The sequence below is a fragment of the Emys orbicularis genome, chromosome 1 (assembly GCF_028017835.1).
Source record: "Emys orbicularis isolate rEmyOrb1 chromosome 1, rEmyOrb1.hap1, whole genome shotgun sequence".
Lineage (NCBI taxonomy): Eukaryota > Metazoa > Chordata > Testudines > Emydidae > Emys > Emys orbicularis.
Window position 1 is genome coordinate 151212230 of NC_088683.1, and position 16357 is coordinate 151228586.

Sequence of the window (16357 nt, forward strand, 5' to 3'; positions counted from 1 at the left end):
CATCATTTAAAAAGTGGAAGTTAAATCCTAGTGAGGAAAATAGAAAGGGATAGATAAGACAGAAAATATCACATTGCCTCTATATAAATCTATGGTACGCCCACATCCTGAATACTGCGTTCAGATGTGGTCACCCCAAGTCAAAAAAGATATATTGGAATTGGAAAAGGTTCAGAAAAGGGCAACAAAAATGATTATAGGGGTATGGAACAGCTGCCATATGAGGAGAGATTAATAAGATGGACTTTTCAGCTTAGAAAAGAGAATACTAAGGGGGGATATGATTGAGGTCTATAAAATCATGACTGGTGTGGAGAAAGTAAATAAGGAAGTGTTATTTACTCCTCATAACACAAGAACTAGGAGTCACCAAATGAAATTAATAGGCAGCAGGTTTAAAACAAACAAAAGGAACTATTTTTTCACACAGTGCACAGTCAACCTGTGGAACTCCTTGCCAGAGGATGTTGTGAAGGCCAAGACTATAACAGGGTTCAAAAAAGAACTAGATAAGTGCATAGGTAAGTTCATGGTCCATCAATGGCTATTAGCCAAGATGGACAGGGATGGTGTCCCTAGCCTCTGTTTGCCAGAAGCTGGGAATGGGCGACAGGGGATGGATCACTTGATGATTACCTGTTCTGTTCATTCCCTCTGGGGCACCTGGCATTGGCCACTGTTGGAAGACAGGATACTGGGCTAGATGGACCTTTGGTCTTACTCATTATGGCCATTTTTATGTTCTGTTTCCGTGTGTTTGTTAGCTGTCCAAGTAACCTGTTCTCTGGCCCCCACAGGGAGAGGATGCACACTACACAGTGAAGCAATTCCATGAACCCAATGTGACCCTGAGGGACCTGCAGCCAGACACAGTCTATCTGCTCCGTGTGCGCTCCATCACGCCTCTAGGACCTGGCCCCTTCTCCCAGGAACAGGAGTTTCGCACCCTCCCGCCAGGTGAGGCACAGCTGCCCTCTATCTGATTGGTGGGTTGCAGGGGCTTCCCACTTATGGCCTAGGTTCTTCCCCCAGCACATACAGTTGTGGAAGGAAAGAACCGAGGAATGGCACTTTGGGGATTCTTGTTATCGGGGCCAAGTCCTGCCGCATTTTACCCGGCTCCTGAGCATGATTCTGATTGTGAACTCAGCTAAAAGCTGGAACAAGGTAGGTGAAGGAAGGGAGGTCTCCCTGAAAGCACAAAGTGTAGCGATTAGTGCTGCAGAGACCACATGATAGGGGAGGTACCCTGTCTCTCACGGGCCTCTCACCTCCACTCCCAGGTCAGTGCAGGATTGTTCCCTACATCCCACATGAGGGGTCTTCCTCTCCATCCCTTTTGGAGACAATTACACACACGCACAGATCTCACCATAATGTCCGGACATTCAGCCTAAACTTTGTCTTCCTTAATGTCACACTGCTGCTGCTAGCTCTAACACTTTCTGTTTGGCTTTTGAATTGTAATGGTCTAGCTAGCATTGGTTGTAAGTGAAATATTGTCTCATCCTTCATTCTCCCTTAATTCTCCTTTGTCTAGGAATTTCCTGTTTTTCTTTCTCCTGGGTGTTTCCCCAAATGTCCCACTAGTTAAATTTTCTAAAGAATAGTGGTGTCATTAGAATTGGGTGAAAAACAATAATAAACAAAAAAAATCAGTAATAGATTTGAGAGGTTGTGTCAGGTAAGTGATTCAGTGAATATAATTCACCCAACTCTCCTAGTCACTTAGCTCTTGATGTGATAAACATGCAGGGACTGTTATGGACTAGAATTGCTCTGCCTCGAGAATCTGAATGGAGAAGAGAATCTGCTTTATTCAAACAAACAGGACACAAACCCCATCGCAAGACAGAAACTAGGAACAATATTTTAAAAACAGGAGCCTACAGTTAGGCTCCCAAGTCCATAATTAGTCATCTGCTGGATTTTCAAAAGTGCTCAGTACCCAACAGCTGCCAATGAACTAATTGGCCTCAGGACCAAGCTCAGAGTTTGATGAATGTATGCAGAAGGTGGAGGAAAATGTCAATTTTCCAGGACAGATTGCATGAGTGGGGAATAAGGCAAGTTAGACTCCTTTGGAGACTGTGTGCCAGGCTCCCTGACTTCATTCCTGAGCAGAACAAAGGGTCTAATACAAAGTGAGTAGGTGCAAACAGGTGAGAAGGAGGGAGTGGAAATATTTGGTATCTGAAAGTATTTGGAAAAATAATTCAGTTGGAGCTGAATATCAGGATCTTAGCTAGAATTCATCCAGACATCCATTTGAAGGTGAATTTTAATTCATCCACCATGTGAAATAACAATAATAATGATATTTGGCCCAAACCTGCTGGCTTTTACACTCAAAGTGCCATGTGGCTATGCACTATGTACATGGGTAATAATTATACACTGGGAGTCAAGTCTGGCTGATGGCCACACCCCAGGATGTGTCAGCGCTATTCCTTCCCTGCTCCCATTCCCATGTTCCCTCAAATGACACTACTGGTATTTCCAGCCACTTGTAGTTCTATGCTATTGCCCAGCACTAAGGAGGGCAGATGGCCATTGCTCATTCAGCACCATCTGCTAGACAGGCTGGCTGTTACATTCCCAGTCACCACAGCCTGGGGATGGGAGTGCTGGTCTTTTGCCTTTGTGTGGGGAAAGCATGTGACTGTCGTTCTGTCCTGCAGACACCGGGGCTCCATCTGGAGGGGTGCTTGTCTCCATTGTCTTCGGAATCCTACTGTTTATTGGACTGGTTGTGGGAATCTTCATCTTCACACAAAGGTAAACTCAGCCCCTTCTTGGATGAAAAGGGTGGCGGGGTAGGGAGGGCTGGGTGGTATGGTGAGGAAGGAGCTGTGGAGAGAGGAGCCGGGCAGTGTGGTGGTGGGGCTTGACTGTTCATTGGAGAGCAGAACGGATAGAAGTTGGGGTGACTGGTTAGAGATGGAAGGGGGGATGGGAGGCCATGGCCAGGTGGAAGGAGACAGTTGGGGTTTGACGGCGTACTGAGGGACTTGGCCGTTTACATTGACAATTTGCTCATGCTGTACAAGGTCACTTGCAGGGCTGGCATGAGGTTTGTGTGATAGGTCTGTGGGGTTGGCACTCACTGCTGATGACTGAGAAAGGAGCAGTGGCTTCCCACTGTCCTATTTCCTCTCGGACATTGCCCCTTTGTGATCCGGCACTGTGATGGCATTATGTCTTTGTCAGGATGCCATTTCATGCATTTCAGGGGGACAGAACAGGTTTGGGGTGGGGGACTCCAAATTCTAACCCTGGCCCTGCCCACCCCCTACCATAGAAAGCTGATGTTGTCTGCTGTTGTTTGGATGTGAAGGAGAGCTCTTTCAGGAGGAAGGAAGCAGGAGCTGATTAAGTCTGCGACATTTTAGCCACTGAAGATTGTAACCTTCGTAGTCTGAACTAGAAGAGCAGGGGGTCAGGACGGAGGCACAAACAGCAGAGCTGTTTGAGGCCAGCAGTCCTCTGCATTTTCACAAGGGCCATGTATTCTGCAGCTGCAGAAATTGCAGCAAACTCCACCCACTATTAATTATGGGTCTACCTCTCCTGGTTGCAAAGAAAATCTTGAGAATGTGAACCAAATGTAAGTGGTGCAGCGACTGGGTCTGCAGACAGCCTGAAAAAATGGTTACTCACCTTTGTAACTGTTGTCCTTCGAGATGTGTTGCTCATATCCATTCCAATTAGGATGAGGGGAAAGCAGTGGATGTGTTATTCCTTGACTTTAGCAAAGCTTTTGATACGGTCTCCCACAGTATTCTTGCCGCCAAGTTAAAGAAGTATGGGCTGGATGAATGGACTGTAAGGTGGATAGAAAGCTGGCTAGATCGTCGGGCTCAACGGGTAGTGATCAATGGCTCCATGTCTAGTTGGCAGCCGGTTTCAAGCGGAGTGCCCCAAGGGTCGGTCCTGGGGCCGGTTTTGTTTAATATTTTTATTAATGATCTGGAGGATGGTGTGGACTGCACTCTCAGCAAGTTTGCAGATGACACTAAACTGGGAGGCGTGGTAGATACACTAGAGGGTAGGGATCGGATACAGAGGGACCTAGACAAATTAGAGGATTGGGCCAAAAAAAACCTGATGAGGTTCAACAAGGACAAGTGCAGAGTCCTGCACTTAGGACGGAAGAATCCCATGCACTGCTACAGACTAGGGACCGAATGGCTAGGTAGCAGTTCTGCAGAAAAGGACCTAGGAGTCAGAGTGGACGAGAAGCTGGATGTGAGTCAACAGTGTGCTCTTGTTGCCAAGAAGGCTAACGGCATTTTGGGCTGTATAAGTAGGGGCATTGCCAGCAGATCGAGGAACGTGATCGTTCCCCTTTATTCGACATTGGTGAGTACTCATCTGGAGTACTGTGTCCAGTTTTGGGCCCCACACTACAAGAAGGATGTGGATAAATTGGAAAGAGTCCAGCGGCGGGCAACAAAAATGATTAGGGGTCTGGAGCGCATGACTTATGAGGAGAGGCTGAGGGAACTGGGATTGTTTAGTCTCCAGAAGAGAAGAATGAGGGGGGATTTGATAGCAGCCTTCAACTACCTGAAGGGGGGTTCCAAAGAGGATAGAGCTCGGCTGTTCTCAGTGGTGACAGATGACAGAACAAGGAGCAATGGTCTCAAGTTGCAGTGGGGGAGGTCTAGGTTGGATATTAGGAAACACTGTTTCACTAGGAGGGTGGTGAAGCACTGGAATGCGTTACCTAGGGAGGTGGTGGAGTCTCCTTCCTTGGAGGTTTTTAAGGCCCGGCTTGACAAAGCCCTGGCTGGGATGATTTAGTTGGGAATTGGTCCTGCTTTGAGCAGGGGGTTGGACTAGATGACCTCCTGAGGTCCCTTCCAACCCTGATATTCTATGATTCTATGATTCAATTAGGGTTTGCGCGCGCTGCGTGCACAGCTGTCAGAAAGTTTTCCCTCAGCAGCACCTGTCGGTGGAGCCCCCTGGAGTGGCTCCTTCAGGGCTCTCAATATATACCCCAGCTGACCCGGTGCCTCCCCAGTTCCTTCTTGTCGACTACTCCGACAGAGGGGAAGGGAGGCGGGTTTGGAATGGATATGAGCAACACATCTCGAAGAACAACAGTTACAAAGGTGAGTAACCATTTTTTCTTCTTCGAATGCTTGCTCATATTGATTCCAATTAGGTGACTCCCAAGCCTTACCTAGGTGGTGGGGTCGGAGTGAAGCAATGTGGACTGCAGTACCGCTCTGCCAAAAGCTGCATCGTCCCTGGCGCCGGATGATGGCATAGTGTGAGGCGAAAGTATGCACCAAGGACCAAATTTGCTGCCCTGCAAATTTCTTGAATTGGTACCTGGGCCAGGAATGCCGCCGACGAGGCCTGGGCCCTAGTGGAGTGAGCGGTGAGAGCTGGGGTCGGTATGCTGGCCAGCTCATAGCAAGCGTGGCTGCAGGACGTAATCCAAGAGGAGATCCTCTTAGAGGAGACTGGGAGACCCTTCATCTGGTCTGCCACCACAATGAAAAGCTGGGTCAATTTCCTGAATGGCTTACTGTGCTCAGTGTAGAAGGCCAGAGCCCTGCGGACATCGAGGAAATGCAGCCACTGCTCCCGGGGACTGGCGTGAGGTTTAGGGTAAAAAACAAGCAGAAAAATGTGCTGGCTGGTGTGGAAGGCCGACACCACCTTGGGAAGAAAGGCCGGGTGAGGTCTGAGCTGTACCTTCCTTATTGAAGACCGTGTAAGGTGGTTCTGAGGTAAGGGCCTTTAGCTCGGAGACACGCCTCGCCAATGTGATGGCGACATGGAAAGCCGTCTTTCAGGAGAGATACAGGAGGGAGCATGTGGCCAGAGGCTCGAACGGGGGCCCCATGAGCCTCGAAAGGACCAGATTAAGGTCCCACGTGGGGACAGGCTGCCGGATTTGAGGGTAGAGGCGGTCCAAGCCCTTGAGAAAGCGAGCAACCATAGGATTGGCAAGATGGCCGCGAGGTGAACCTTCACAGAGGATGCCGGCAGGCCTTGCTGTTTCAGGTGCAGGAGATACTCCAAAATGAGGAGCACCAGTGCCTGGAGGGGTGGGGTGTGGCCCTGGTCGCACCAACATGAAAACTGCTTCCACTTCACCAGGTATGTGGCTCGAGTGGAAGGCTTCCTGCTGCCCAGTAGTACTTGCCGTATGGAGTCCAAACACAGAAGCTCCGTAGGGTTTAGCCATGCAGCATCCATGCTGTGAGGTGGAGAGACCGCAGGTCGGGATGACAGAGGCAACGGGACTGGAACGTCCACGGACAGTTCCAACAGCATGGTGTAGCAATGCTGCCTGGGCCACGCCAGAGCCATCAGAATCACCCTTGCCCCATCTCTGCAGATCTTGAGCAGGACCTTGTGCACAAGGGAAAATGGAGGGAAGGCATAAAACAGGCGACCCGTCCAGGGAAGCAGGAACGCGTCTGTGAGGGAGCCTGGGCAGCAACACTGGAAGGAGCAGAACGCTGGGCACTTCCGGTTGCTGCGGGAGGCGAACAGATCAACCTGGGGAAAACCCCACCTTTGGAAGATGGGGTGGACAACATCCGGCTGGAGAGACCACTCATGCGAGTGGAAAGACCTGCTGAGGTAGTCTGCCAGCGTATTCTAGATCCCGGGAAGGAAGGATGCCACCGGGTGAATGGAGTGGGCTATACAGAACTACCACAGTCGAATGGCTTCCTGGTAGAGGGAAGAGGAGCGGGCCCCTCCTTGCTTGTTGATGTAGAACATGGCCGTGGTGTTGTCCGTGAGAACTGCCACACAACAACCCCTCAGGTGCTCCTGGAAGGCCTGACAAGCAAGACGCACTGCCATCAGCTCTGAGACGTTGATATGGAGGGAGAGTGCGGACGGGGACCATAGGTCCTGAGTCCGAAGGTTTCCGAGATGAGCGCCCCACCCCAGGGCTGACGCATCTGTGACCAGGGACAAGGAAGGCTACGGACTGTGAAAGGGGACCCCTTCGCACACCACCCAGGAATATAGCCACCAGCAGAGGGAGGCGAGGACCCGCTCCGGAACAGTGACCACCAAGTTCAGGCTGTCGCACCCCGGGCAATAGACCGAAGCGAGCCAGGCCTGCAGCGGCCAGAGCCAGAGCCTGGTGTGCCGGGTCACATATGTACACGAAGCCATGTGGCCAAGAAGACTCAGGCAACTTCTTGCCGTCGAGGTCGGGAAGCTCTGAAGACCTCGAATGAGGCCTCAAGAGCTTGGAAATGAGAGTCCAGCAGGAGGGATCGCACCTGAATGGAGTCCAGAACCACCCCGATGAACTCTATTCTCTGAGTTGGTTCCAGGGTCGATTTTGCTATGTTGAGGAGGAGACCCAGCCGAAGAAACGTATCCCTGACCAGGCGGAGGTGGGACTGCACCTGTTCTCTGGTGCGGCTCCGGATCAGCCAGTCATCGAGGTAAGGATATACTTGCACCCACTGTTGATGGAGGAAGGCAGCCACAACTGACATACATTTGATAAACACCCAGGGGGCCGTGAAAAGGCCGAAGGGGAGGGCTGTGAACTGGTAGTGTTCACGGGTGACCACAAAGCAGAGGAAACGTCTGTGCGCCGGATGAATCGCTATGTGGAAATACGCGTCCTTCATGTCGAGGGCAGCATACCAGTCTCCAGGATCCAGGGAAGGTATAATGGTGCCCAAGGAGACCATGAATTTGTTGAGCCCACGCTGATCTAGAATAGGCCGGACGCCCCTTTGGCCTTGTGGATTAGGAAATATCGGGAGTAAACCCCCCTGCCCCTTAGTTCCCTTGGAACCTCCTTGATCGCCCCCATGGTGAGGAGTGCCTGAACCTCCTGAATAAGGAGTTGCTCGTGAGAAGGGTCCCTGAAGAGGGACGGGGAAGGAGGGTGGGAGGGTGGGGAGGAACAAAATTGGAGAGAGTATCCCGCTTCCATCGTGTGAAGGACTCAGTGGTCCGTGGTTATTTGCGACCAAGCACAGTGGAAATGGGATAAACAATTCAAAAAAGGTAAGGTAAGATCCTGAGGGAGGTCTGGTACGCCGTCCTTGGGCGTCCCTTCAGAAGGCCTGTTTGGAGCCCAGCGATGGCTTGGTTGGGCCCTGGCCTTGTCCAGACAGTGGGTTAGGGGGTTTCCTCCTGCCATTACGCCCCCACCGTCTGTAAAAATCCTGCCTCAGCTGAGGATGATAGGAGTGCTGCTGCGGTTGCTGAGGCTTGAAGTGTTTCTGCTGGGTTGCCGGGGTGTGCATACCCAGGGACTTCATGGTCACCCTTGAGTCTTTAAGGCTGTGCAGCCTAGAGTCGATCTGTTCCATGAACAGACCCTCCCCGTCGAAGGGGAGGTCTTGCAGCATCTGCTGAACCTCCGGGGGACATGACCAATCCCAGAGGACAACGTACACGCGGCCAAGTCTGCAGCATCCAGCGAGGCCTGCAAAGAGGTCCGTGCCACTGTTTTGCCCTTGTCAAACAGGGCCCCAAACTCCTCTCTGGACTCAGGAGGCACAAGCTCCTTGAACTTCAGCATGGAGTTCCAGGAGTTAAAATTGTAATGGCTCAGGAGCACCTGCTGATTGGTGATCTGGAGCTGAAGCCTCCCCGTAGAGTCGACTTTGCGTCCAAACAAGTCGAGGCGCTTAGCGTCCTTTGACTTGGGTGCAGGGGCCAGCTGACCGTGTCGGTCCTTCTCGTTCACAGCCGCAACCACGAGCGAGCAGGGCTGCGGGTGGGTAAACAAGTAGTCATACCCCTTCGAGGGGACAAAGTACTTGCACTCCACTCCCTTGGCCATAGGGGGAATGGAGGCTGGGGTCTGCCAGATGGTTTTGGCATTAGTCTGGATGGTCCTGATGAGAGGCAGGGCCACCCTTGATGGGCCTTCTGGGGCCAAAATGTCCACCACAGGATCCTCCGATTCCACCACCTCCTCAGCCTGCAGGTTCATATTGCGCGCAACCCTGCGCAGGAGGTCCTGGTGGGCACGGATATCGATCGGAGGTGGCCCTGAGATAGAGGTGCCTGCCACAACCTCATCGGGGGAGGAGGAAGAGGAGTCTACAGGGGGAAGAGGGTTGTCTTGAGCCCTCTGCGTTGTGGGGGCCCGCTGTCCTGTGTCACCAACAGCAGGGCCCGGCTCAGGGATTGGAGTCGGAAGGGGTCCCGAAGTGGGAAGAGTGCACGCCACCTCTTCCATACCCCCCGGAGCAGGCCGACTGGCGGCGGCTTCCGGCACCCATGGCTCTGAGGGGGCTGACCGGGAAGCCCCAGACGGTGCACCCTGGGTTTGGTGGTACACCCATGGAGTCCAGAATGGCCACTGGGTGGGTCCCTGGGTGGGTCCCTCTCCATGTGCCTGCCATGACCCCGCCCCCACATCAAGGTGGCACGGTCTGACTGGCCACGGTCCGAAAACCTCAAACCTGTGTCTGATCCCAAGGAGCGAGAGCCGGAGCACGAGGGCCAGGGCGGTGTGTGACAGGTTGGATCACAGAAAACCCCTTGGGAACTGCCAACTGATGTGCTGGGACTACCTCTAAGCCCATTTTCCCTGGCAGCTTGGGACTTCAGAACCCTGCCTGGTTTGAGCCAGACACACTAGCCTGCTACAAACCCAGACCCAGGTCGGAACAACATCCCCCAACAGCAGCAGGCTTAACTGAAAATAGCTTAAGAAGTGTTCCTGTCTCCAACACTCAGATGCCCAGCTCCCAGTGGGGTCCAAACCCCAAGTAAATCCATTTTACCCTGTATAAAGCTTATACAGGATAAAACTCATACATTGTTCGCCCTCTGTAACACTGATAGAGAGATATGCACAGCTGTTTCCCCCCCACACCCCCCCACCCCCAGGTATCAATACACACTCTGGGTTAATTAATAAGTAAAAAGTGATTTTATTAAATACAAAAAGTAGGATTTAAGTGGTTCCAAGTAATAACAGACAGAACAAAGTGAATTACCAAGCAAAATAAAATAAAATATGCAAGTCTAAGCCTAGTACAGTAAGAAGCTGAATACAGATGAAACCTCACCCTCAGAGATGTTCCAGTAAGCTTCTTTTACAGAGTAGCCTGCTTCTAGTCTGGGTCCAGCAATCACTCACACCCCTGTGTTTCTGGCCTTTGTTCCACTTCCAGTATCCTTTGGGGTGGAGAGGCTGTCTTGAGCCAGCTGAAGACAAAATGGAGGGGTCTCCCAGGGGCTTAAGTAGACTTTCTCTTGTGGGTGGAGCCCCCTTCCTCTCTCCTATGCAGAATCCAGCCGCAAGCTGGAGTTTTGGAGTCACATGGGCAAGTCACATGTCCATGCATGACTCAGAACTTTACAGGTGGCAGCCATTGTTCACATGCTACCTTGAAGGTCCCAAGTAGACTTCTTATGTGGATTAGAGTCTTCCAAGGTTCCATTGTCCGTTAAGTGTTTCTTGATTGGGCTCTTAACTTGCAAATTCCTTTCTTAAGAAGCTGACCAAATGCCTTACTAAGGCTACTTAAAATCAAACAAGTACACAGCCAATATTCATAACTTTGAATACAAAAATGATACATGCATACAAATAGGATGAATATATTCAGTAGATCATAACCTTTACAGAGATATGTTACATGGCTTATGTAGCATAAAACATATTCCAGTTATGTCATATATACATTCATAAGCATATTTCCATAAAGCATTATGGGCTGCAACATCACACGGTGCTGAGCGGATCTGCATCAGTGAGCGTCGATGGGGAGACGTGGAACATGCTGTGAAGCTGGGGAGCGGTGCCGAGACCTGGATCGGTACCGGGACATGGATCAGCGCCTGAACCTGGAGCGGGGCCAAGATGACGAACGATGCCAAGATTGGCGCCGGGTTCAGGATCTGCTCGGCGATGGCGACCAGCGGGCAGAGCGGCGCCATGATGGGGAATGGTGATGCAAGCCAGAGCGGTGCCGCAAGTAGGGCTTTAAACTAGGTTCACCGGGGGAAGGAGACCAAAGCCCTGAGGTAAGTGGGGAAATGGGATACCGGGAGGAAGCATGAGCAGGAGAGCGCAAGAGGGGAGGACTCCTGCCTCATACTGAGAAAGCAGGACAATCCGCGAGTTATCTTAAGTGCCTATACACAAATGCAAGAAGCCTGGGAAACAAGCAGGAAGAATTGGAAGTCCTGGCACAGTCAAAGAACTATGATGTGATTGGAATAACAGAGACTTGGTGGGATAACTCACATGACTGGAGTACTGTCATGGATGGATATAAACTGTTATGGAAGGACAGGCAGGGCAGAAAAGGTGGGGGAGTTGCGTTGTATGTAAGAGAGCAGTATGACTGCTCAGAGCTCCGGTATGAAACTGCAGAAAAAACTGAGAGTCTCTGGATTAAGTTTAGAAGTGTGAGCAACAAGGGTGATGTCGTGGTGGGAGTCTGCTATAGACCACCAGACCAGGGGGGTGAGGTGGACGAGGCTTTCTTCCGGCAACTAACAGAAGTTACTGGATCACAGGCCCTGGTTCTCATTGGAGACTTCAATCACCCTGATATCTGCTGGGAGAGCAATAAAGCGGTGCACAAACAATCCAGGAAGTTTTTGGAAAGTGTAGGGGACAATTTTCTGGTGCAAGTGCTGGAGGAACCAACTAGGGGCAGAGCTCTTCTTGACCTGCTGTTCACAAACCGGGAAGAATTAGTAGGGGAAGCAAAAGTGGATGGGAACCTGGGAGGCAGTGACCATGAGATGGTCGAGTTCAGGATCTTGACACAAGGAAGAAAGGAGAGCAGCAGAATATGGACCCTGGACTTCAGAAAAGCAGACTTTGACTCCCTCAGGGAACTGATCGGCAGGATCCCCTGGGAGAATAATGTGAGGGGGAAAGGAGTCCAGGAGAGCTCGCTGTGTTTTAAAGAATCCTTATTGAGGTTGCAGGAACAAACCATCCCGATGTGTAGAAAGAATAGTAAATAACAGTGAAATCCTTGCTGATCTTAAACGCAAAAAAGAAGCTTACAAGAAGTGGAAGATTGGACAAATGACCAGGGAGGAGTATAAAAATATTGCTCAGGCATGCAGGAGTGAAATCAGGAAGGCCAAATCACACTTGGAGTTGCAGCTAGCAAGAGATGTTAAGAGTAACAAGAAGGGTTTCTTCAGGTATGTTAGCAACAAGAAGAAAGTCAAGGAAAGTGTGGGCCCCTTACTGAACGAGGGAGGCAACCTAGTGACAGAGGATGTGGAAAAAGCTAATGTACTCAATGCTTTTTTTGCCTCTGTCTTCACGAACAAGGTCAGCTCCCAGACTGCTGCACTGGGCAGCACAGCATGGGGAGAAGGTGACCAGCCCTCTGTGGAGAAAGAAGTGGTTTGGGACTATTTAGAAAAGCTGGATGAGCACAAATCCATGGGGCCGGATGCGCTGCATCCGAGGATGCTAAAGGAGTTGGCGGATGTGATTGCAGAGCCATTGGCCATTATCTTTGAAAACTCAAGGCGATCGGGGGAGGTCCCGGATGACTGGAAAAAGGCTAATGTCATGCCCATCTTTAAAAAAGGGAAGAAGGAGGATCTGGGCAACTACAGGCCAGTCAGCCTCACCTCAGTCCCTGGAAAAATCATGGAGCAGGTCCTGAAGGAATCAATTCTGAAGCACTTAGAGGAGAGGAAAGTGATCAGGAACAGTCAGCATGGATTCACCAAGGGCAAGTCATGCCTGACTAACCTAATTGCCTTCTATGAGGAGATAACTGGGTCTGTGGATGAGGGGAAAGCAGTGGATGTGTTATTCCTTGACTTTAGCAAAGCTTTTGATACGGTCTCCCACAGTATTCTTGCCGCCAAGTTAAAGAAGTATGGGCTGGATGAATGGACTGTAAGGTGGATAGAAAGCTGGCTAGATCGTCGGGCTCAACGGGTAGTGATCAATGGCTCCATGTCTAGTTGGCAGCCGGTATCAAGCGGAGTGCCCCAAGTGTCGGTCCTGGGGCCAGTTTTGTTCAATATCTTCATTAATGATCTGGAGGATGGCGTGGACTGCACTCTCAGCAGCTTTGCAGATGACAATAAACTGGGAGGAGTGGTAGATACGCTGGAGGGTAGGGATAGGATACCGAGGGACCTAGATTGGGCCAAAAGAAACCTGATGAGGTTCAACAAGGACAAGTGCAGAGTCCTGCACTTGGGACGGAAGAATCCCATGCACTGCTACAGACTAGGGACCGGATGGCTAGGCAGCAGTTCTGCAGAAAAGGACCTAGGGGTTACAGTGGACGAGAAGCTGGATATGAGTCGACAGTGTGCCCTTGTTGCCAAGAAGGCTAACGGCATTTGGTGCTGTATAAGTAGGGGCATTGCCAGCAGATCAAGGGACGTGATCATTCCCCTCTATTCAACATTGGTGAGGCCTCATCTGGAGTACTGTGTCCAGTTTTGGGCCCCACACTACAAGAAGAATGTGGAAAAATTGGAAGGAGTCCAGTGGAGGGCAACAAAAATGATTAGGGGGCTGGAACACATGACTTATGAGGAGAGGCTGAGGGAACTGGGATTGTTTAGTCTGCAGAAGGGAAGAATGAGGGGGGATTTGATAGCTGCTTTCAACTACCTGAAAGGGGGTTCCAAAGAGGATGGAGATTCTGTTCTCAGTGGTAGCAGATGACAGAACAAGGAGTAATGGTCTCAAGTTGCAGTGGGGGAGGTTTAGGTTGGATATTAGGAAAAACTTTTTCACTAGGAGGGTGGTGAAGCACTGGAATGGGTTACCTAGGGAGGTGGTGGAATCTCCTTCCTTAGAGGTTTTTAAGGTCAGGCTTGACAAAGCCCTGGCTGGTATGATTTAGTTGGGAATTGGTCCTGCTTTGAGCAGGGGGTTGGACTAGATGACCTCCTGAGGTCCCTTCCAACCCTGATATTCTATGAGTCTATGACCGGCACCGCGATGGAGAGCGGTGCCGGGAGCGGGAACAGTGCCGCAGCTTGACCGACGGTGCTGACGGGTGAATCAACGCCAGCTTGCCCCAAGATGGCCGCAGAGGCCCTGGAGTGTTGGCGTGGAGCTGAGGGGACCCCGATGCCATCATCGCAATGAGGTCCCTCGCCGCTGCACAGGTGTCTGGGGTAGAAGGTAGCTGGACTTCTACCACACGGCGGGTTGGGGAGTCTGGTGGCACCGGACTCAACGGATCCCCCCGCAGAGCCGGTGTCAACGGTGCCGGGACTGCGGCCTTTGCTCCTGGGAGCTCCCCTCTGGGACGCAGCCCAATGGTTGGCTCCAAGGAAGCTGGTCTCGGTGTAGGAGAGCCACCCTTTTCCAGCTTCTGGTGCCGCTTCTGACCAGGGGAGTGGGAGCAGTGCCGAGCCGATGTCGCCGGTTGTGGTGCCAGGGAGCGTTGGTGCTGCAGGTCTCAGTCAGAGTCCAACCACGGGGGGCCGCACCAAAGGAGGCTGAGGGCTAAGAGCTGCCTCCATAAGGAGCTGCTTTAAGCGGAAGTCACGCTCCTGTTTAGTCCGAGAACTAAACCCTTTATAGATCCTGCAATTTTCGGCTTGATGAGCCTCCCCCAGACACTTCAGACAAGAGTCATGGGGGTTGCCCATTGGCATGGGCTTAGACCAGGACCGGGAGGGCTTGAATCCTGGAGACTTGGGCATGGAGCCCGAGAAGAAGGCTCAGGGTGGAGGGGAAAACACCCAATCCAGCTAACACTAACTAAAAACCAAAAATAAGAACTATAAACCAAACTTACAACAACTATCTAGAGAGTTAGGGAAACGTGGAGAGCAAGCAGAGCAAGACTCCACAGTTCCAACAACTGTCACAGGCAGTAAGAAGGAACTGGTGAGGTGCCGTTTCGGCTGGGGTATATATTGAGCGACGTGAAGGTGCCACTCCAGGGGGCTCCACATCTGACCCGACGGGTGTTGCTAGGGGAAAACTTTCCGACGGCCGTGCATGCGGCACGTGCACACCTAATTGGAATCAATATGCGCAAGCACTCGAAGAAGAACAATAGCTCTGAGAGGTGTGAATTGCTCTGTTTCTATTAAGGGAGTATTAGCTGTGACAGTTTGTTGTTGTTATGCAATAATTTACATAGCATGGGTAACTTATTTCACTACTGATCACTTCAGCAGAAACATCCAGCTAATGTGCATATCCATGATCTCAACCTCCCATATGCCACCTCCCACAGCTGTCCCCATGCCAGTTCAGCTACTAAATTCTACAGCTTCTCTATGATGCCATTATGTATTGTCACTAGAAGGACCTGTGGCACACTGAAAACTAAAAGTATGGGGACAATGTAAATTAATGGATTTTAATCTCTAAGTATCTTCCCTGGGCCCTGTGCAATGGTATTGTTCATTCCCATGTATAGTGAGTTAAAACCTCAGTTTTAACTGTAACTGAAGCTGCTGCAGTGTTTCTCACCTTTGGCATCGGAAGACAGGGAAGTGGGTGCAGCACTTGGATCCGCACTGCTGCAGAGTGGATCTCTGGTCTCCCATGTTTAAAAAGGATGAACTCAAACTGGAACGGGTACAGAGAAGGGCCACTAGGATGATCCGAGGAATGGAAAACCTGTCGTATGAAAGGAGACTCGAGGAGCTCGGTTTGTTTACCCTAACCAAAAGAAGGCTGAGGGGGGATATGATTGCTCTCTTTAAATATATCAGAGGGATAAATACCAGCGAGGGAGAGGAATTATTTCAGCTCAGTACTAATGTGGACACGAGAACAAATGGATATAAACTGGCCGTCGGGAAGTTTAGGCTTGAAATTAGACGACGGTTTCTAACCGTCAGAGGGGTGAAGTTCTGGAACAGCCTTCCGAGGGAAACAGTGGGGGCAAAAGACCTCTCTGGCTTTAAGATTAAGCTTGATAAGTTTATGGAGGGGATGGTTTCATGGGATAACGTGATTTTAGTCAATAGGTCAATAACGTGCCATCGCTGGTAATTAGTATCAATGGTCAATGTGGGTCTGGCTGGAGAATCTTGCCCGCATGCTCGGGGTTCTGCTGATCGCCATATTTGGGGTCGGGAAGGAATTTTCCTCCAGGGTAGATTGGCAGAGGCCCTGGAGGTTTTTCGCCTTCCTCCGCAGCATGGGGCAGGGGTCGCTTGCTGGAGGATTCTCTGCGACTTGAAGTCTTTAAATCATGATTTGGGGACTTCAATAGCTGAGTCAAGGGAGAGAATTGTTCCAGGAGTGGGTGGGTCAGCTTTTGTGGCCTGCATCATGCGGGAGGTCAGACTAGATGATCATAATGGTCCCTTCTGACCTTAAAGTCTATGAGCCCTGATCCTGACCAGCTGGGGAAAGGACTCTGAGATGTCTGCTCTTGCCTTTGCCTCATTGTCCTGTTGCCAG

General features: G+C 50.9%; 1 protein-coding gene across 1 annotated transcript in view; it reads left to right on the forward strand.

Moving 5' to 3' along the window:
* The window catches only part of EPHA1 (EPH receptor A1), an 81980-nt gene that overhangs the window by 59136 nt on the left and 6487 nt on the right, over positions 1–16357 (forward strand). The window contains exons 8-9 of the mRNA XM_065412449.1: positions 798–957; positions 2682–2778. Coding sequence (XP_065268521.1) covers positions 798–957; positions 2682–2778 — 257 coding nt within the window. The remainder of the gene's footprint in view (positions 1–797; positions 958–2681; positions 2779–16357) is intronic.